This window comes from Lynx canadensis, chromosome X, assembly GCF_007474595.2.
Source record: "Lynx canadensis isolate LIC74 chromosome X, mLynCan4.pri.v2, whole genome shotgun sequence".
Classification (NCBI taxonomy): domain Eukaryota; kingdom Metazoa; phylum Chordata; class Mammalia; order Carnivora; family Felidae; genus Lynx; species Lynx canadensis.
In genome coordinates, this window is record NC_044321.2 from 108,744,738 (window position 1) to 108,767,045 (window position 22,308).

Sequence of the window (22,308 nt, forward strand, 5' to 3'; positions counted from 1 at the left end):
CCCGGGCAGTGCTAACACCACCGTAAAGCTGACAGTCGGGCAGGGCCCGGCCGGGCGGCCTCGACGGCTCCAGCTCCCCATGCTCGGGGACCCGGTCCAGCCCCCCATGCTCTGGGACCCGGTCCTAGGGGCTCCTCAGCCCTGCGAGGGGTGCTTATCCCCTCCCTACCCCCCCTCCCCGCCTGGAGGACAGGTGGGGGGTTCGGCCCGCCGCCGCGGTGCCTCCTCTTCCTCTCTTGGGTTCTGATGGCCCGGGGGGAACCCCTTGGGGCCAAGACCAAAATCTACAACCTGCCGCCTCTTCCGCCTCCCACGCTTCAGAAGCGGGAACCTCCACGGGGCCAAGTCTTCCGCGTCCGGGCACCTATCGGGTCCTGCGCACGCGCCCGGCGGCAGCGCCAATGAGCCCGCGGGCACGGAGCATGCGTGGGAGCCCCGCCCCGCAAACCTCCTCCAAAGTGGGAGGAGCGTTTCCAGGGGGCCCGGCGCCTTCCTCTATGGCATTGGCCCGGGGACCCTGGCGCCCGATTTTGAAAAGAACCAATAGTTTGGAGACACTGGAGCATCATCTTTCAGGAGGAGTTTGGGCCAATATTCGAGGGAAATGGAAACTTGTGGTTTTCACGTTTTTTCGCTTCCAGTTTGTTTGCTCTGACCTCTGTGATCCCTGCTTGTTTCTTAAATCCCTTGATTTTGTTGGCCTTTGGAGGGGCTGATTTCTTTTTCAGATCATCCATTTGGTTGCACTAGACAAAACGGAAGTGAAAAAATAACGAAAGCTCATATGGCGAGTGGCAAGGAGTCATCTCCATTTTGCAAGGCTTCAACGATGTTAAGAAAAGTCCTGAAGAACAAGTAGCAGACCCAGAATTTTTTCTTTCTTTCTAGGATTTATGGAGACCCTAACAATAGCCATTCGGCACGTGTGAGGCCTGGAATTATTTTATTTAACAAACACCTACATAGCAGTTACTGTGCTAGGTCCAATTCTAAGAGCTTTAGAAATATTAACTCATGTAATCCTCACTACTTGAATGACCCTAGGGTAAAGATGGCATTGTATTGTGTTAAAATCATACATACAAAGAAATATAGGAAATTTGCTAGTTAGGAAATTGGTTTCAAAATTTAGCAAAACTACTTTTACCTGCCTCTTCAATTCAGTTATCCCATATTAAACCTGCCAAGCTCAATCATTTTATTCCTCAATGTTAATATTTGCTCCTTGTAATGCAGAGTTTCTAAAGCTCTTTTGGAAAGTTTCCTTTAGATTGCCTACATCTTCCTGCCAACTGGATTAGAAACTCTGTTTTTGATCAATGTATTTATCTCTTTTTATCTCAAGGTCATAGCAACTCCATCATCTGCTCAAAAAAAAAAAAAGTACATTCTCGTGTTCACAAAAGCTACTGAACAGTCGTTCGCTGACCACATGCAGAGTCCCTAACTCTGAGGAGTCCAACAATTTAGTAGAATTGCTAACGTTCAGAAGCTTAACGATTAGGAGAAACTCAAGGACATGTGAGGATATGGATGCTACCTTGGCCATCATTTCAAGGTTCAATTCACATATTCCTGCCTACCTAGTTTCTTTCACTTCATGGAAATCTTTTGGGAGGTTTGGGGTGCTTGTAACCTGTGGCCTTGGCCTCAACTTTTCTCTGACTTACCCTTATGATAACTAAGGGTTAAGCAGTTGCTTAAAAGTTGCCGTAACAACTGGTAAACTAGACAACTGATTATCACATATTTGTGGGTCACCTTTTATAATGAGAAGGCCTGGCACAGATGGCAGCGGACTGGGACACTCAAAGACAGGAGTAGCATAAGTGGCAAGGTACAGATCTAAGCAAAATGGCAATCTGAGATCATGGCATATTGCTGTGCAACAGCAGGAGCTGATTGTGAAACACAGCTAGGTTGGTATAATCATGTATAAAAATGGGAAGAAGTAAAAATAATTTCTTCAAATATTGTGTTTGCCGCTATAGTATACAGAATTGTTTTTGTACTACTCGTTCCTTTTGACATTCTAACTTATGCATGTACTATAGGTTCCTGGCATTTAGCTACACTTTAGTTAGAGAGTTCCTCCTCTTTGGTAATAGCTGAAAACTTCCTGCCATCTCGGGTACGTAGTTGTTTCATATTACTACCCCTTTTCTTGCAAGTCCCTTGGTTGCTCTTTCCTTGTCATGTTATAATCTATTTTCTTAGTGTTATTGTACTTTGATTTTTAAAAATTAGATATCTGTAATGCTTAGGCATGATGATATTGTCTGTTCATTCAAAATATATCTATTAAACTTTATTACTTGCCACGAATATCAACAAACTCTTTGAAAAGTAAAATGAGCAGCAGAGTGGGAGTAAGATCTAGTTCTTTTCTCATGTACTCCCTCTCTACTTTTCTGCTATTCAATTTGGCTTTGACCCCATTCTGTATTTAACCACGGCCTTTGACATCCACCCTGACTTACTCAGCTTTAACTACCATCTTTTGTAAATTTTCCAGGTACCCTGGGAACTTTAACAGTGGCTTTCAGGAGACCTTGGTACCAGCTCAGATTCTACTGCTACCTAATTATGTGCCATTAATCTCTCTGGAATTTTATCAACTGTAAAATAGAAGTAATTTGCCTTCTTTACAAGATGGCTGTGAATGGCAGGTTATTTAAACCTGCATTTATTCATAAAATAATTTTAAAAGATTTATCAAGTGTTTATGAGTACAGAAATAGTATCCAGAGAAATATCCAGACGCACCTCATCTGTCTTTTCACTTAAATAGAACGGCAGAGGACTCTTGGCTTTGCCACTTAGCAGTTGTCACTTGAGTAACCCCTCTGGGCTTCAGTTTCCTCCTTTGAAAAATGGGCATTGTGATAGTGCCTACCTCACAGAATTACTGTAAGCATTAAATGCAATCACATATTTAAAGTGCTTATGGGGCGCCTGGGTGGCTCAGTCAGTTAAGGCTCCAACTCTTGATTTTGCCCAGATCATGATCTCACGGTTCATGGGATTGAGCCCTGCGTTTGTCAGCACAGAGCCTGCTTGGGATTCTCTCTCCCTCTGTCTCTGCTCCTCCCCCACATGCACATGCTTGCACTCTCTCTCTCAGAATGGATAAAAAAATTTTTTAATAAGTGCTTAGGACAGTACCTGGCATATAATTAAGTGCGTAAAAAAATGGTAGCTATTGTTAACCTGTCTTACGTCAGGAGACTCCAAATCATCCTCATGTCTGGTAATATAATTAAGTTTTTCTTATTCTGTTCTCAGAATGAATGAAGAATGATTGTGATCGTTCATGTCATTAACTTGTCATGAAGTGTTTCAAGATAATCCCATTACATTCACCAGTAATTAGCTGAGCAGGGTTCATGATTGAACCAATTGAGACAAGTATATGAAGACATTTTTTAAACTCTGAAGTGCTATACCATGTAGTGACTATTTTAATTAATAACTATCATTTCAGTAGTTTCACTTGCCTTCTCTGCCAGTTCTCTATACGGTTCTTAAAAGGTATGGTTTTACAAAATTATTAGCATGGAGTTACGATTTCAGTATTCCGTGGCTCATTAAACTGGTGCTGAAAAATTCTAAAAGAGCACTTCTTAAAATGTTTGAGCCATGACAGCGTTATTAAATGGAAACACTGATTTGGATGAATATTAAATTCTGAGACACTTGTTCTGAGCAAACAAGCTTCTCTACTTTAACTCAAATCATTTTCTTAGATGTATAGCTTTGAGAAGATAAATGGTATTTAGTGTAAAAATATACACTTATGATTACGGTAAAAAACAAAAACAATGAAACCACATGGAAAACAGTGATTTGTCTGCACAGTTGATTCAATTGGATTAGCGCCCTACCAGGACACTTTGGCCCCGTCCCTGTTTTTATATTATTTTTGCTTCCCTTCCCTTATGTTCTCTTATGTTTTGCCTACCAGGACACTTTGGGAGCAGGTGGCAAGTCTTGGGTTGTTCCCCCCCCCCCAGACATATTGCATTATTTTAAAACTACAAATGTGTAGTGTTGGCTTTAACAGGACAGAGGTAACAAGCTTGTAGGTCTCAATTATAAGGGGATAATTGGCTAATCAAATCTGAGAAAACAATATCGTATTAGACACAGCAGAAAAGACGGCGCTCCCGTACCCCTTACTCCTCCCCACCCTTTCTTTCCTAAATAGCGGTCAGCGAAACCATCCCGCGGTTCACATGGGAGCGGAGGAACAACCACGGTTAATCGCCCCTAGGAAGAGAGAAGAGAGAACCCGGCTAAGGGTAAAAAGGCGGCTCTGACTGCGCGTGCGCCACCCCCCCCCCCGCCCCCGCAAGGCTGGCGAAAGCGCCCTCATTAACCCTCATTGCTTGCGTAATAAGTGTGCGTCGGCGGGCCGCGCGTCCGGCGCATGTGCGGAGGGGCGGCACCCAACTGATTCTCTGAGGCGACAGGTTGTAGTTTTTGCTTGGGCCGGAAAGGGTCCCCTGGGGTTTCCTTGGCCGAGGGAAATAAGGGCGAACAATTGTGGAGGCGACTAAGATAAATTCCCCACTTTCATTATAGACTTGGAGGTGGGGTATCTTCTCAGCGTTAGGGACCCGGAGCTTGTGGGGGGTCCGAGGGTCCGAGCCAGTCTTGCCACGCTTTGTGCCCACTGGTATTAGGGATGGTAGGGCTGCAAAGGTGAGCACTCGTCTAAAGGTGGTGCTTCCTTTTTTTTTCCCCTTTTCCTCTCTCCCTGCTCTCCTCACCCAGTTGACTTGTCCTCATGTGAATGGGAGCCAGAAAACCTTGCGAAGTTCGGACCAAGCAGTAGCTTCTTCCTCGACGTGGACATGGCACAAGAGAAAATGGACCTAGACTTGGAGCTGCTGCCGAGTTCAGCCACCACAGACGACTCGCTGAAACGATCCAACAGCGCCCCTTTGATCAGTGGGCTTGGGTGAGCAGGCTTGAGATAGCAGGGGGTGGGTGGCAGGAGTTGGGGACAGTGACTTACGATAGCATATCCCTTTCTTCATCGAGCTTCTGCAGCTATCTCCCGTGTTCCTGTTGTCTGGAGATCTCACACTCAGCCTTGGGGAGGAGTGGGTTGGGCTGGCCGGAGGGAGAGCGCACACCTACCCTGAGGTTGACACACGTGAACCTGAACGTACTCTTCTGACAGTCCACAGGGACCCAAAAGCAGCAACCTATTGGTGTGGAGCAGGACTTTTTCTAACTTCACCCCATCTCTTACCCACTCCTTTGAAGAAACTGAGTGTTCCCCACCCTTTCCCTCCAGATCTTCTGTAATGACTGTAATTTTTTGTCATTCTCTCAGCTGCTTTGTCACCTCTGACCTTCACCTCCAGCCATCATAAAAGGTTGCCAAGCAACTAAGCTTGGGCCTTTTTTTACACCTAGTTTTTATTTGAACAAAAAGTTTAGGTACCACAGAAACTTGATCTCCTAAATGTTGCATCCTCAATGGCCGGTACTGCCCCCAACTTCGTTCTTGGGGGGAGGGTGGTGAAAAACATCTTGCCTTTTTATGTACAAACCACAGCTATACATACAAAAATTTTGTGTGAATTTTTAAGAGGGAGTAATTGGAGGGAAAATGTAAAAAAAAAGGGGGGGGGCTCCTTAGAGGGGCGTCCGAGTGGCTCAGTCGGTTAAGCATCCGAATCTTTTTTTTTTAAATTTTTTTTTCAACGTTTATTTATTTTTGGGACAGAGAGAGACACAGCATGAACGGGGGAGGGGCAGAGAGAGAGGGAGACACAGATACGGAAACAGGCTCCAGGCTCTGAGCCATCAGCCCAGAGCCTGACGCGGGGCTCGAGCTCCCGGACCGCGAGATCGTGACCTGACTGAAGTCGGACGCTTAACCGACTGCGCCACCCAGGCGCCCCTAAGCATCCGAATCTTGATTTCGGTTCAGGTCATGATCTCATGGAGCCTGCTTAAGATTCTCTCTCTCCCTTTCCCTCTGCCCCTACCCTCTCTAAAAAAAGGGGGAGGGAAGACTCCTTTGAGGACTGATAATGGAAAACATAAGATTTAGAAACACTGACCTGATGGTTAACTGTTTTTCCTGCACATATCCAATATCTGGCATGGCACAAGCTTATAATTTCTTAAAATAGGGTTTGAAAGTGAGATCTTGGATCTCACATCATAGTGTCATGAAGTTTTATCAGTATTGTAAAAATGTTTGAAAAATTCATTCACTTCCTGAATCACAACAGTTAGAAGTGAACTCAGAGACCAGATCTACCCTCCTTATTTAATGTATGAGGAAACCGAGGCCCATAAGTCTCTAAAATGATGTAGTAGGGCCAGTACTAGGAACCTGTGTCTCCTGACTCCTAAGCTAGTGTTTTGTCCACTACTAATCAACTTCTAAGCTCATTAACTAACCAAATACAGCTTTCTGGTCATTTGAGGCAAAGGAGAATATACTGTTCCAAAAGGAAATGCAAACTAAGATTAATCAAAAAAATAATTCATTATCTTTTTTAATAGGCAGATAGAAAAATAAAGGGGAGGCAGCTGTTCATGTTGAGCTGAAAACGAGAACATTCTATAAGTTCAGGATAGACCCTAATCCTATTGTATGAAAAAATGAATTGCTATGGACCCACTCTGCTAGAAGAAAGCACTTGAGGAGAATGTTGGTTTTATTGGAAGCCTTTATGAAATGAAAAAACAAATTGCAAGCAGTCCTAGAAACAAGGAGAGTGATCGCAGTTATCCCTTCATGCTTTGTTTTGTTCTGCGAAGGATTAAAAGTTTTTATTTTTATCATATTAGAGCATGCTTACAGTGTCAAATTCTGTAGCTTAAGCTCCTGATGCATGAAACGAAATTGGTACAGAAAGGTGAGAGTCAGTTTACCTATTTATCTACGAGGAGTTAAAGATAAAGAAACCACAAGGTGGACCAAGTCTAGGGACTCTCATGTGTCATAAAGAAGTAACCTGAAGATGATATGTGACATGCCTGATGTCAGGGAACTTGGCCAAATGATCTCCTGATGGCAGATTTTGTGCTGTTATGGCCAGTTTAGAGCATGGTCAGGAAAGTGACACGGCAGGGAAAACAATTTGGAGTAGAATTACACTAGAATTCAAGTTCACCTCCATTCTTTTTGGTTGTATATGTACACTGCTCACTTCCCTCGCTTTCTCACTAAATTGAGCCTCTAATACTTGTTGTCTTGCCTCTTTCACTGCTCATTAAATATTGTTGCACTTCTTTCAAGTAATTTTCCAATTTTGCTTGATGCTTCCTGTGTATGAACACAATCTCTTGCACCAGTATTCGCAGAATTTGTTCCTTAAATATTAACTCTTTAATATAAGAATTACTGTTTTTTTTCAAAAAAGTTCCTGCACTGTTTTGTGTACATCTCATATTAATAAAAATACTGATGTCAGGGGTGCCTGGGTGGCTCAGTCGGTTGGGTGTCCGACTTTGGCTCAGGTCATGATCTCACCGTCCATGAGTTCGAACCCAGTGTCAGGCTCTGTGCTGACAGCTCAGAGCCTGGAGCCTGCTTCCCAGTCTGTGTCTCCTTCTCTCTCTGCCCCTCCCCTGCTTGCTCTCTGTCTCTCTCTGTCTCAAAAATAAATAAAAACATTAAAAAATTTTTTTAAAAATCAAAAATACTGATGTCAAAACTTTTGAACCTCTTGGTTCTTTATACCCTTTAGCCATCTACTTGTCTGACTTCACTACTGGTGTCAATAACCTTATTTAAAGGTAGTTTTTTTTTTTCCTTTTACTTCTCTGGCCCTTTGAGTATTAGTAAGTTCTGGGATTTCTGCCAGTGCCTTCCACCTGTAAATACCTCTAGTCTGGCCCTGCATTTCAACTGTTTGAAAGTCAAACTACTACCTGTGGGCCAAATCCAGCCTGCCATTTGGTTTTGTAAATAAAGTTTTATTGGAACATAGCCGTGCCCATTTGCCTACTTGTTGCCCATGGCCACTTTCCTACTACAATGACAGAGTAGCTGCCACAGAGATTGTATGTCCCACAAAGCCCAAAATATTTACTGTCTGGCCCTTTGCAGAAGAAATTTGCCAACTATCTGGCTTATTAAATTCGTACAAACCTGGAAAGACAATAGTGGCTGTAGTGAATGATTGCTTTGGGGATATAACTAGCATAAACATCTTGTAGCTTAGATATTTAGACAGAGCTGCTTATTGCTCATCTGATGTGGTGCATTGAACCTGTATCTAGTTATAGTGTCTTTAAGTTGTAGCACTTAACTCAGTTGTAGGTATCACCTAGGATTTTATGAATTCATGTTGAGTGACTCCTACCTATTGAAATCTATGCTTCCTCAATGATTTCTTTCAGTTATAGTCTTATTAAAATTGAGTGACAAAAATTTAGGGGAGAATATAATTGCCAGCCTTAAGAATTACCCTCACATACAAGAGTGCAAATATGTAACCCATTAGTGTCCCTCCAGCTTTCTTGTGACTGCTAGAATATTTTCCTGTTCTCATAGAGAAAAATGATTGGAAAAGGAAGTAAACATTAGACCCATACCACATATCCCCTCATAAAATATTGAGTTACTGCCTGTTATATACAAATTACTATGCTGCAAAGATGTATTATGACTCAGTAAGCTTTTAATTTAATAGGGAAATAAATAATCAAAGGATTTAAATATATGATAGACTAAGATCTGTGCTTAGGGAGGGAAAGAAAGTACTAGGGAGATGCAAAGAAGGGAGTGAGAAATGACAGTAGGATTGAGGGATAAGGAAAATGTTCTTGGAGAGGAGGCATATGAGATGGATTCTGATGGATCGATAGGATACAGACGGGAAGAGGGGAGCCGGAGAGCTGGGACAGCATTCCAAGAATATGCTGAGCCTCGAGCCTGCTTAAGATTCTCTCTCTCTCTCTCTCTCTCTCTCTCTCTCTCTCTCTCTCTCTCTCATCTCTCTCTCTCTCTCTCTCTCATCTCTCTCTCTCTCTCTCTCAGTCTTCCTTTCTCCCTCTCTCCTTCTCTCCTCCATCCCTCTGCCCTTTGCACCTCCCCCCACTCTCACGCAGGTTCAAAAAAAAAAATGTCCTCTTGTAAGTGAAGTGATGGTGTTGGTAAATGGTGGGATTTAAAAAAAATTTTTTTAATGTTTATTCATTTTTGAGAGAGCATGAAGCGGGGAGGGGCAGAGAGAGAGGGAGACACGGAATCCATAGCAGGCTCCAGGCTCCAAGCTGTCAGCACTGAGCGCAACGCGGGGCTCGAACTCATGAGCTGGGAGATCATGACCTGAACCGAAGTCAGACGCTTAACCTGCTGAGCCACCCAGGCGCCCCTGGGATTTTTTTTTTTTTTTGATGACTTTACTTCACAACAGAAAGTTGGTAGCAACTGTACGTTTGTGCCAAGATTTTGTTTTGAAATCTTACTAATTCATCACATCCAAAAGTCTAGAGCTAAAGTGTGGAGGGCTTTGAATGTCATAGTAATGAATGTAATTAAATTCAGCCCACGGTAATGAAGAGAATTACTGAATATTGTGAGCAGGAGAGCAAGCTGTCCTTCAGGAAGGTGACCTGGTAGTCTGTTAGGTAGATTGTGGCAGGGGCAAAACTGAGATGAAGTGACAAATGAGACTATTGCAAAGTCCGCAGGAAAGTAAAAAGGCTTTGAATTGGTTTTTGGCAGGGAGCCTAAAAAGAATAAGATGGCCCTATGAGCAGCTACAGAGGCAAAACCTGAAAGACTTGACACCTGAGTGGATATGGCAAAAATGAAGGAAATGTTACCAATGACTTTTATCCTCCTTGGGGAAACCTGGGTGAAAGGTACACGGGAACCCTCTGTAGTCTAGCAACTTATTGTGAGTCTTCAACTGCTTCAAAATAAAAAGTTTTAAAAAAAGACATAAAGGGGCACCTGGGTGACTCAGTTGGTTGAGCGTCCGACTTCGGCTCAGGTCATGTCTCACAGTCCGGGAGTTCGGGCCCCGCGTCGGGCTCTGTGCTGACAGCTCAGAGCCTGGAGCCTGCTTCGGATTCTGTGTCTCTCTCTCTCTCTGCCCCTCCCTTGCTCATGCTCTGTCCCTCTCTGTCTCAAAAATAAATAAAAACATTTTTAAAAATTAAAAAAAAAAGACATAAAAAGGAGAAGATGTTTCCAGGGTCCCAAGCCCAAATAAGGCCGAGGCGCCATCGATGCAGAGAAAGACGAGCCCCATCTTCAGCAGGCAGCGGTTGCTTGGCTTCAGCCTGTGGTTGCCATGTGGGAACGTGGCCCGGTGTGGCCACATCTTGCAGAGTTTTCAAGAGAAGCTAGAAATCCGGAATCTGGATTATTTGCGTGAACCCTCTTAATGTTTTGAGTGTGTGCAACTAAGTTAAAAACATTTTCATCAAACAAAAGATACCTGTGAAAATCTCAGTTCTGTCGACCTCTACCGGTTATCCCTCTTGTTTGTGTGAAAGCTTCACAGTCGAGAGGGAGTTGGTATCGCACGTGGTAGCTTCAGTCATAAATTTAAGTCAGTTACAGGTTTACACAGAAAATGATGCATTTCCAAGGCCACAATAAATTATACTTATTCTTGGTAGCATGACTAGAGGTAAAGTGGCATGCTTGAAAATTTCTTCCCTTACAGGGACACTTGTTTAGGCTCAGCCAACTAAGGCTGTGCATGTGCACGTGCACACATACTGCAATTTATCCATCTGCACAACTGGCGCCCCAAAGAAGCCATTTACATTAATGGCATTGTTTCTTAAGTATTTGGAATCTTATTTCTTTAAAAAAAGTTTTGTAATGGGTTTTAAATGTTTTCCTTTTTTTCATAGTGATAATTCACAGGTATTCCAAGCTGACACGTTAACAACTAGAAGAAATAGCACAACGCTTATGACCCAACAATGTCTGGTAAGAAAACGCTTGTAGCAGCCTCACTTGGCCAAGACTTGTGCAGTTGGTTTTAACTAGTGCTTCTCAAACTTGAGTGTGCACCTGGAAGGCTTATTAAAATAGACTACTGGCCCTCAACCCCAGAGTTTCTGATTCTGGAGATCTGGGGCGGGACCTGAGAATTTGTATTTCTAACAAGTTCCCAATTTGAGAAACACAGCTCTAAACATCACTGAAGGAAAAATAAACACGGTGACTACAGTTATGATTGCTTTGCTGCAGCTGCAGCAGAGTTAACTTTTAAATCCCATGTGGATTTAACATTGAGATTTGTTCTTATGTATAAGACCATCTGGCTTCCAATTTTTAAAAGATGTTCTAATTTTGAGAGGAAAATTTGCAGGCTCTCTTAAGAATAGTTTTTAGGCTTTTAGTTTGACTTTTATCTCACATTTATCTTGAATTGAAAATAAAGTTTGTTTTTCATGGTGTTAAAATGTAATCTCTAAATTATTACTCTCACTTAACTAATTATCCTATAAATGTAGGTAATAGCTTGTAGATCAGTAAACCAAAATGAACAAATGATTTACTAAATGAATCTCTTTATTGATGTGAAATTCATATAATATACAGTTAACTAATTGAAAAGTATTCAATTCAGGGGCATTTAGTGCATTTACAGTGTTGTTCAACTACCACCTCTCTCTGGTTTCAAAAGGCACGCACTCTTATCTTGTTTTCCAGGTTGAAGGCTTTCAGTCTTTCATCACTGAGTATGATATTACCTATAGGTTTTGGTAAATGCCCTCTATCATGTTAGGGAGGTTCCTTTCTATTCCTACGTACTTGAGTATTTTTATCATCAAAGCATTGGATTGTTTCAAACGCTTTTCCTGCATCTATTGAAATAATCATGTGGTTTTTCCCCCCTCTGTTCTGTTAACATGATGCATTACATTGATTTTCTTTTATGGAACCACATTTGCATTCCTAGGATAAATCCCACTTGGTCTTGCTGTATGATCCTTTTAATGTACTATTGGATTTGGTTTGCTATTACATTGTTGAGAATTTTTCCATTTGTATTCTTCATACGCAATGTTGGTCTGTAGTTTTCTTGTAGTGTCTTTGCTGGCTTTGGTATCAGGGTAATGCTGATCTCATAGAATGTGTCAGGAAATGTTCCTCCTCTTCTATTTTTGGAAGAGTTTGAGTAGGATTGGTGTTGATTCTTCTTTAAATGTTTGGTAAAATTCACCAGTGAAGCTATATCTGACTTTTCTTTGTTGGGAGGGTTTTGAAACAGATTCTATCTCTGTACTTGTTTACAGATCTATTGAGGTTTCCTATTTTTTCTTGAGTTTGTTTGGTAATTTATGTGATTTTTAGGTATTTGTCCATTTCTTCTAGATTACCTAATTTGTTGACATATAGTTGTTCATAGATTTCTCTTACGTGATTTTTTAGTGAAATGTTATAGCTTGGAACCCATTTTAAAATAATGCCTCCTGATCTTGCAACTGGGTATTTTCCTCTTTGTAGAATGGTATCCAATATTATTTCCCCCAATGCACTAATATTATACCAGGAAAAAAATAGAATTGTTCGTTAAACAAATCTTCCTGCTTTTACTCATTCATTTATTTACTCATTCATTTAACAATATTTATTGACTGCTTGCTTCTCCATCAAAGCCCTCCCTACCTATTCATTCTTCTTTTCTACTCAGCCAAGCCAACAAATATTTTTAGGAACCTCCTATGTATTAAGCCCTGATCTAGTTGCCAGAGAGATCTAACCTAGTTTGAGGGGTTGAGGGAGGAAATGACCTCTCTTAGTTGAGATCTTACTGATGTGTAGGAGTTAGCTAGCTTGGGATGTGGACTATAGGAGCAGACAGTACTCCAGGTAAAAAATGACACGTGTAAAAGCCTGGAAATGAAAAGGAGTATGGTGTGTAGAGAATTTGAAAGAAGTGCATTCTAGCTAAAGTGGAATTAAGGATGAAGTGGGGAGAGATGACATTGATTGGACACATAGATTAGTGCACCATCTCGTAGGGCCTTCCAAGTCGTGCTAAAGATTTTTCACTTTGTCCTTCTAAGGTCAATGTGAAGCCACTGAAGAATTCTAAGTCTGGGACTGACATGACCAGATTTGCATCTTTGAAAGACTACCCTGGCTGCAAAGCGGTAAGTAGATTGGAAGTGGGCAAAAGGAAATACAGGATGATCAGATAGGAGGCAGCTGCGGTGACCCTGGCTACTGCGATGGCCGTGAGCATGGAGGAGAGTAGGAGATTCGGGAGATATTTGAAAGGTAGACTCAATTGTTGATAAATTTGATGGAGGGTGGGCAACGGTGGAGGCAAGGATGACTGCTAGGCCTCTGGCTTGGGCAGTTGATGGGTCGGTGGGGCCACAGAAGAAGGGAACATTGGCAGAAGAATGGATTTGGAGGGAAGACGAGTTTAGTGTTGGACATGTTAAATTTGAAGTTCTCTGGGATCTCTAAGTGAAGATGTTAGTTGTACTGATCTCAGTACCACTGAGTTTGAAGCTCAGTCTGAAGGAACAGTTTGAAGCCCAGGATAGAGATCTGAGCTAAAGACACATGTTTAGGCACCATCACTGGATCGTTAATTAAAGCTCTGGGAATGCATGCTATGACCTATGCAGAAAGTATAAAAGAAGAAAAGAGGCTACAGGAAACAGCTTTAAAGATCACCAGTAGTGGGGCGCCTGGGTGGCGCAGTCGGTTGAGCGTCCGACTTCAGCCAGGTCACGATCTCGCAGTCCGTGAGTTCGAGCCCCGCGTCAGGCTCTGGGCTGATGGCTCAGAGCCTGGAGCCTGTTTCCGACTCTGTGTCTCCCTCTCTCTCTGCCCCTTCCCCGTTCATGCTCTGTCTCTCTCTGTCCCAAAAATAAATAAACGTTGAAAAAAAAAAAAAAGATCACCAGTAGTACCATGAAAAGACACGGAAAAGTATTAAGTTATATGCTATCGAGTGGCCAGAGAGCAAGTACTTAAGTAATACTTAAGTATTAAGTTATAAAGACTGAAGGATGTCCTTTGAGTTACCAAAATGGAGATTATTAATGAATTTCTTGTATTTGAAAGCAAATTCTGTGGAGAGAGGGGTGGGGTGAAATGAAGCCAGATTGGATTGGGTTGAAGAATGACTGAGAAGAAAGGACTTACAAATGGCATCGTATATACTAGCTTGGTTATTCGGGTACACGTTACCCTTTCTATGTGCTAATTTCCTCATCTGTAAAATGGGAATGTAACCGTATCTGCCTCATAGGTTTGTTGAAGTGAGTACATTAATCAGTGTAAAATATATCCATAAAACTGGAAGAAAAAGAGAAACTTACAGCACATAGCACAACAACGTGAATATACTTGACACCACTGAACTGGTACATTTCCACACAGTTAAGATGGTAAATTTTATGTTATGTGTATTTTAACATAGTTTAAAGGGGAAAAATGCTCACAGCATGTAAAAAAAAAATCAGTGTAAAGCACTTAGCACAGCATTGACACATACTAAGTGCTCCACAAATATTATTAATTTTTTTAGTTTTATTAGTAATGGTACATATATAGAACAGACATGTACCTGGCATTTTTTTAAATGCATAATTTTCCTTTGGAATTCTAGGCTTTTAATTTGCATAATGTTCAGTTTAATATAATGTGTGTTTTAAAACAAACCATCTTATATAACAGGTTGTGTTTGGCACGACTGACGTCATTTACACTTACCTGATGACAGGAGTTTCAAGGCTTATTGGTTTCACTTGCTGTAACAGCATGATGCATGAGGTTTTATTTTGTTCAAAGTCTGCACTTCATTATTATTGTGAGACTTATGTAGGTTTATACTTGCTTTCGGGATAGATAGGCCGAATTGTCTGGGAGAATGACAGATAGTTGGGATGCTTTTGGCAGAAGTAACAAAATCCAGTTAGAAGCAGCTTAAACTCTAAGGGAATTTATTATCTCCAATAACAAGAAATCTTAAGGAAAGGAGCTTCCAGGGTTGGTTAATTCAGTGGCTCAGTGATGTCATCAGACACCCAGGTTCCTTCTGTCTTTCCACTCTGCTACCCTCAGCAGCCTCACTAAACTTTGTACCTAGTAATTAGACGTAGGGTTCAGAATCCTATGTATAGCATGAGCTTGCATGTATTTACAGATGTTGAGAAGGATATGTGTCAATCTATCAGTAGTTATTTCTGGAGCATGGAATTATAGGAAGACTATTAATTTATAGCATTTCTATACTATTTGCTTTTCACAAAGCATCAGCAATACAGGTGTTTTCATTTCCTTTTTTAAAATTTTTTATAATGTTTATTCATTTTTGAAAGAGAGAGACAGAGCACAAGCAGGGGTGGGGCGGAGAGAGAAGGGGACACAGAATCCGAAGCAGGCTCCAGGCTCCGAGCTGTCAGCACAGAGCCCGACACTGGGCTCGGACTCACGATCCGCGAGATCATGACCTGAGCCGAAGTCGGACGCTCAACCAACTGAGCCACCCAGGCGCCCCCAGGTGTTTTCATTTCTAGCTGATATATCACATCACAAATTAGAAACATCATTCTTGAAAAAATACATGTATTATTGAGTGATAACATGAATCATAAGTTTAAGGGTCCTACCCTATACTGGACTGTCCTTAAAATTGGCGTGGCAAGAACCTAGAGTAGCCAAGTTCATACAGACAGAAAGTAGAATGGTGGCTGCCAGGGGCTAGGAGGAGGGTGGAATGAAAAGTATTTAGTGGGTATAGAGTTTCGCTTTTGCAAGATGAAAAGAGTTCTGGATACTGGTTGCACAACAATATGAATGTACTTAACACTATTGAACTGTACATTTAAAAGTGGTTAAGATGAGAAGTTTTATGTATATTTTATCACCATTAAAATTTCTCAGGGGCACCTGAGTGGCTCAGTCGGTTAAGCGTCCGACTTCGGCTCAGGTCAGGATCTCATGGTTCATGAGTTCAAGCCCCACGTCGGGCTCTGTGCTGACAGCTCCGAGCCTGGAGCCCGCTTCAGACAGGGCCGTGTCTCCCTCTGTCTGCCCCTCCGCTGCTTGCACTCTGTCTCTTGCATTGTCTCAAAAATAAATAAACATTTTTTAAAAATTTTAAAAAACTTTTTCATGTATTTCAGTGAAGGTGAAAGTGTTTTAGGAAAAATTGCAGTGGTAGAAGGTATTGAAGAACCATGGGTGCCCTTTAACATGCAGATAAGGATGTATATTTCCAAACCTTGTAAAAATCTGCTGTCTCACAATTATTTTCTGAATTAAGTGCCAATATTTTCCTCCCCACTCTCAGAAAATCACTCCACCCCACTTCTGATGATCAGAAACTTGAGGCCCTCTTTTTTTCTTTTAAAGTAGGCTCCACGCCTAGCATGGAGCCCAATCTGGGGCCCAAACTCACAACCCCAAGATCAAGTCCCGAGATGAGATCGAGTCAGATGCTTCACCAACTGAGCCACCCAGGTGCCCCCTGAGGCCTTCTTCTGACTGTGGGGACCATGCCGTCCCCCCAAATTATCCCTTCGCTGTATCTCCTAAGAACTCCAGGGTTTGCATGCCTGTTCCCCACCCTTCCACTAGGAATTCACTTCCTGGCACCCCTGTTTAATTTGGTTTAGCTACATCTCCTCATCTCTACCCCCACCTTCTCAAAACAGAGCAGGAGAAATATTTCATCTTCCTCTTGGAAATGATTGTGCTTTTCTTGAGCAGTTTGTCCATTTTAATGTCATGACTACTGATATTTGTCTGATTAGGGTTTGCTTTTCACATTGGCAACTACAAACTAAATTTAATTTATGGCCCACCCAGTAGTGAGTGTATAATACATTCCTGGCCCTGCTTTATGCTCGGTCTTGCTAGCCTGCATTCAATTCACGTTCAGAATCAGTCACTGCAGGAACTAGGCAGAGGCATTCGTAAACACAGCACACAACTCTTGTTCAGGATTTTTTAAGTGCTTTATCTCTAGTAACTACAGAAGGAAAATGGGTTAAAATTAGCAACTGTAGTCAAGTTAAAATTCTTTCCAAAGAATTTGATGTCTTCACAATATTAATTTTCTGTGGTTTCTCTTTTAAATGGAAATGAGCTTGATCTTTCTTATCGTAATTCCTTCACTGGAGGTAATGCTTGGGAATCAGCTTCACCCAGCACCCACCCCAACGCCCCTCCTCCTCCCCACCCCCATGACATCATTCCTTGGTGCTGATACTCTTGCTTCCTCCCAAGGACTTTTTCCCCCTAGAGTGTGAGAGAAAGGCACAATGAGAAATTGATACAAAAGATACCAGTGAGGTTTATTGAGATCTCAGGAAACGCTTTATTTCTATTTTAGTACCTTGTTTCGTGTAGTAAAATTATCTAAGGTAATTCCCTTGCAAACACCACCTGTAGTACTTAACCTGTGGGAGATTCTCTTCCAAAAGCCTTCTTTTCTCCATTTAATTTTCCATGTCATTCCTAAAAGAATCAGCCAAGTCCAGTCCACGTTTTGTCCAGTGTAAGAACCTTCCTGTGGCTAATGATTCAAATCCTACCTTCCCGAGACATTCACACTACATTCCTGTTGATCTCCTCAGTTGCAGTCAGGCAGTCTTCCTGGGATTTCCTAGATAAAGTTTTCCAATATGAAATTCTTTTTTGTTTTTTTACAAATTTTATTTTTTTAAGTTTATTTATTTATTTTGAAAGAGAGAGCACGTGTGCACAAGCAAGCAGGGGAGGGGCAGAGAGAGAGGGAGAGAATCCCAAGCAGGCTCCGCACTGTCAGCACAGAGCCCAATGCAGGGCTTGAACTCACAAAACAGAAGATCAAGGCCTGAGCCAAAACCAAAAGTCAGACACTTAACCGACCCAGCCACCCAGGCACCCCACAATGGGAAATTCTAGGCCTTTACCTGAAACTAACCAGTTTCTTCCCAACCCTTAGATATCAATTAAAAATAATCTCTTCCGGGAAGTCTTTCATAGTTCAGAACAGTTTGCCACACCATGCAATTCTCTTATTTTGTTTTTAATAACATGTCATCATAATACAGCTCAAGTACCGTAATATCTTTATATAGAGCATATGTATATATTTATATTCAGCTTAGCGTGTCTTTCCAATTAGATTATAAATCTTATAAACCTGAGTGTTTCACATTTTATATTACCTTTCTGGGCATTTGAATGATGACAATATGAGAATCAGTAGCATGAATTAAATATATTAAAATTCTGCTTGTTCAAAGTGTGTGTGGGAGGGTGGGTGTGGGTGCGTGTGTGTATTTGATGGGGTTTTTTTAGGGGCAAACCTATATTTTCAGTTTTGGTGCATGTCACTGTATAACAACTTCTCAGTGATCAATGCTAATAAAGGGAAGCATCGGGGGAGAATATCCAAAACTGTGGCTAAATCACAATATTTTCTGCTTGCTTTGGAGAGTCGATTATTTTCATAGTATTCTCTAAGAATGGGCATACAGTTTTTTTTTAATTAGTAATCATATCTAATGTTGGAGAGAGAGGAGGAGATTGATGTTCTCATACACTGCTAGACAGTAAATCTGTATAAGCTTTCTGGAGGGCAGTTTGGCAGTGTGTATCAACAGCCTTGTGATCCAGAAATTCCATCTCTACGAATTTCTCCTAAAGAATTCATTAAGGATATCTGCAAAGATTAGCTTAAAGGTTATTATCACAACATTATTTATAAGAGTAAGCAAAAAAATGTGGCAACAGTATGCGTGTCCAACAAGAGGGAATAGGTTAAATGAATGTGCCTTCATTATCTGAGTTTGAATCCCAGTTCTAGCAATTACTAGCTGTATGAACTTGAGCAAGTTGCCTCATTTCTCTGGCTCTCACTTTTCTCATCTTCTTTAAAATTTTTTTTTAACTTGATTTATTTTGAGAGATAAATAGAGCAAGCAAGGGAGGAGTAGAGAGAGAGAGAGAGAGAGAGAGAGAGAGAGAGAGAATGAATGAATCCCAAGCAGGTTCCTCACCATCAGCATGGAGCCCAACGTGGGGCTTGAATCCATGAACCATGAGATCATGACCTGAGCCCAAACCAAGAGTCGGGAGTTTAAACAACTGAGCCACCCAGGCACCCCTCACTTTTCTAATGTTTAAAATGGGGAAAATATTGGGGTGCCTGGGTGGCTTAGTTGGTTAAGCGTCTGACTTTGGCTCGGGTCATGATCTGCCAGCTCGTGAGCTTGAGCCCCGCATCAGGCTCTGTGCTGACAGCTCAGAGCCTGGAGCCTGCTTCGGATTCTGTGTCTCCCTCTCTCTCTCTGCCCCTCCCCGACTTGTGCTCTGTCTCTCTGTCTCAAAAAATAAATACACATTAAAATTTTTAAAAATAAAACGGAGACAATAATAATGTCTACGTGAGGGGTTGTTGTGAGAATTGAGTGAAATAAGACATGCCTGGCATATAATGGGTGCTTCCTATTATGGTACATTCATATAATATTCAGCCTTTAAAAATGGTATTGCAGGGGCGCCTGGGTGGCGCAGTCGGTTAAGCGTCCGACTTCAGCCAGGTCACGATCTCGCGGTCCGTGAGTTCGAGCCCCACGTCGGGCTCTGGGCTGATGGCTCAGAGCCTGGAGCCTGTTTCTGATTCTGTGTCTCCCTCTCTCTCTGCCCCTCCCCCGTTCATGCTCTGTCTCTCTCTGTCCCAAAAATAAATAAACGTTGAAAAAAAAAATTTTTTTTTAAAAAAATGGTATTGCAGGGGTCGCCTGGGTGGCTCAGTCAGTTAAGCATCCAACTCTTGATTTGGGCTCAGGTCATGATCTCATGGTTCATGAGTTCGAGCCCTGCGTTGGGCTCCTCACTAACAACACAGAGCCTGCTTGGGATTCTCTCTCTCCCTCGCTCTCCATCTCTCAAAAAATAAATAGACTTTGAAAAATAAAAAAATAAAAATGGGGTTGCTGGTAGGGTGCCTGGCTGGCTCAGTCAATAGATCATGTGACTCTTGATCTCTGGGTCATAAGTTCAAGCCCCACATTGGGTGTGGAACCTACTTAAAAATTAAAAAAAATATAAAAATAAAAATGGTATTGCAGGTGAATTTTAACATGGAAAGATATGTGAAATATATTAGGTTATTTTTATTTTATTTCGACAGTAAAAATGGAGTTTATTCACCTGTTTATAAGACAGTATATAAGAGTCAAAGTGTTTCACATCATAGATTTCACTTCTAACTCCTTGAACTGTTCATTTCTTTTGCTAAAACGAGAGACTAGAGGCGCCTGGGTGGCTTAGTCAGTTAAGTGTCCAACTCTTGATTTGGGCTCGGGTTGTGATCACCTGATTCATGAGATTGAGCCCCACTTTGGGCTCTGCACTGACAGTGCTAGCTCTCTCTCTCCCAAAACAAATAAGTAAACATTTTTTTACAAAAATACAATAAAAGGAGAGACTAATGGGAAAATGCCAGGCAATGCTTAGGCAGCTAAAATAAGGTCGGGGTGGGGAGGCAGTGCTAAGGTCATCCTCCTAGGGATGGGCACAAAGGGGCTTTTAGTCGCAAGCTGATTTTCTAGAACTGGTACTGGAAGCACAGGAGCACCACTTCTGGATGTTCATACTTCAGCTCCACCACACAGGCACAGCAGCACCTTCTGGTAGCTGTCCTTGCTGTCTCCCTGGATGTGGTAGTGCAGGGACATGCCATGCTTTCTCTTGAATTCAGACGTAATTTTTAACATGTCCCCTTGCTTCACTTGTGGACACCCATGATTCTAATCAGGGCCTTATCATGAACTCTCTTGCCCTTTAGGAAATCACACAATTAGTCATCAAAATAGGGGGGCTTGTTCTGAATACATTGGACCAGGTTCAGAAAAGCATTTTCCAGGTCTCCTTTGACCTACTCCTTGATCATAAGGGCTGTAGCTCTTGTACCTTTCAAATTCTTTCTGGAGGTGACACACACTTGCTTGGTCATGGTACTGATCCCCTTGAGAACATCAGTTTCTTTCCTCTTTACCCCAGCATTAGAGATCATAGGCATCTAGGGTCAAACAGTTCGTAATCAATGAGCCATCCTTGGCTCTTCTACCCTTTGCAAGGGCAAACATGGGCTTGCAGAAGTCACCAGATGTGGTGGAAAGAATGTCCTTCTCCAGATCAGTCTTGTGCATTTCCTTGTAGACTGCTAATTGGTCCTTGAGCAGATGATCTCAGTGAGGGAGTCCTCATCAGTCCTCAGCACCTTCATGGGGGGAGGCATTCAGCTTGGAAGCCTCATACTGAGCAGGTGTTTTCAGTAGGCCCCAAATCACCTTCTCTAGGTGGCCAGTGGAGGCTGAGTTCAGTGCTGATGCAAATTCCTTTTTGGCCCTTCTCTGGTAGGCGAAGGCAATATTCTGTCTCTCCTCATTGCTGCGGTTGGTCAGTATATTGATGGCAGTGACCTCATCCACACCTTTAGTCTTGATGCCATTTCATTGTTCAAAGGATTCTGCTCAGCATCCACTTGGTGTATGTTTTGACCATCCTGTGTGCATTTGGGGACTGTAGAGGGGTCACCCTCCAAGCTGAGTTTGTGCAGAATTTCGTGAACAGTAGACATTCTGATAAGATGCTGGCCCAGGAGCTGAAAGCTGCAAGCATCCCCAGATGCAGAGCCAGAATATATTAAATTATAAAGAAAAAAATACCCAAACCACAAAACAGTATGTGTGGTAGGATCCAGGTCTGGAAAAATAAACACTGAGATATTTGCTATGGTCATGTCTGGATGGTGGGTGTTGCTAAGGTTTTTTTCCCATTATATTTTATACTGAGTATATCTTGTTTTATCATGAGAAAAAAGTGAGTCAGTTTCCGTTGAAAAAAAAAGATCAGGATGAATAGGTGGTGCACAGAGGGTTTTTAGGGCATTGAAATTACTCAGTCCAATACTGTAATGATGGATATGGGCCATTATATGTATGTCCAAGTCCATAGGGTGTATAACATGGAGAGTGAACCCTAATGTAAACTAGGAGCTTTGGGTGGTGGTGATATGTCAATTTAGGTTCAGCTGTTACAACAATTTACCACTTGCGTTCAGATTTTGATGGTGGGAGAAGCCATGCTTATGTGAGAGGAGAGGAAATCTCTATACCTTCCACTCCGTTTTGCTGTGAACCTAAAACTGTTTAAAAAAATAGTCTATTACAAATAAATTAGTTAAAAGATCACATGGGGAAAACAATGAAGAATGCTGGGTAGGAAGGAATAGATATATCCGAGTCTTATAAAGCTACCATATATAATCCCAGTTGTTGTTGATATGTTATTAAACATTGAATTCTAGAAATATTTGATGATGGTAGTGATAA

The 22,308-nt window shown here is 41.9% G+C and overlaps 1 protein-coding gene across 1 annotated transcript in view; it reads left to right on the forward strand.

Annotated features, from left to right (window-relative positions):
- Positions 1-4,480: 4,480 nt before the first annotated feature.
- The window catches only part of LOC115507867 (protein FAM122A-like), a 49,315-nt gene continuing 31,487 nt past the window's right edge, over positions 4,481-22,308 (forward strand). The window contains exons 1-4 of the mRNA XM_032592147.1: positions 4,481-4,592; positions 4,777-4,963; positions 10,852-10,930; positions 13,021-13,107. Of these exons, the coding sequence (XP_032448038.1) occupies positions 4,857-4,963; positions 10,852-10,930; positions 13,021-13,107 (273 nt within the window). The 5' untranslated portion in view covers positions 4,481-4,592; positions 4,777-4,856. The remainder of the gene's footprint in view (positions 4,593-4,776; positions 4,964-10,851; positions 10,931-13,020; positions 13,108-22,308) is intronic.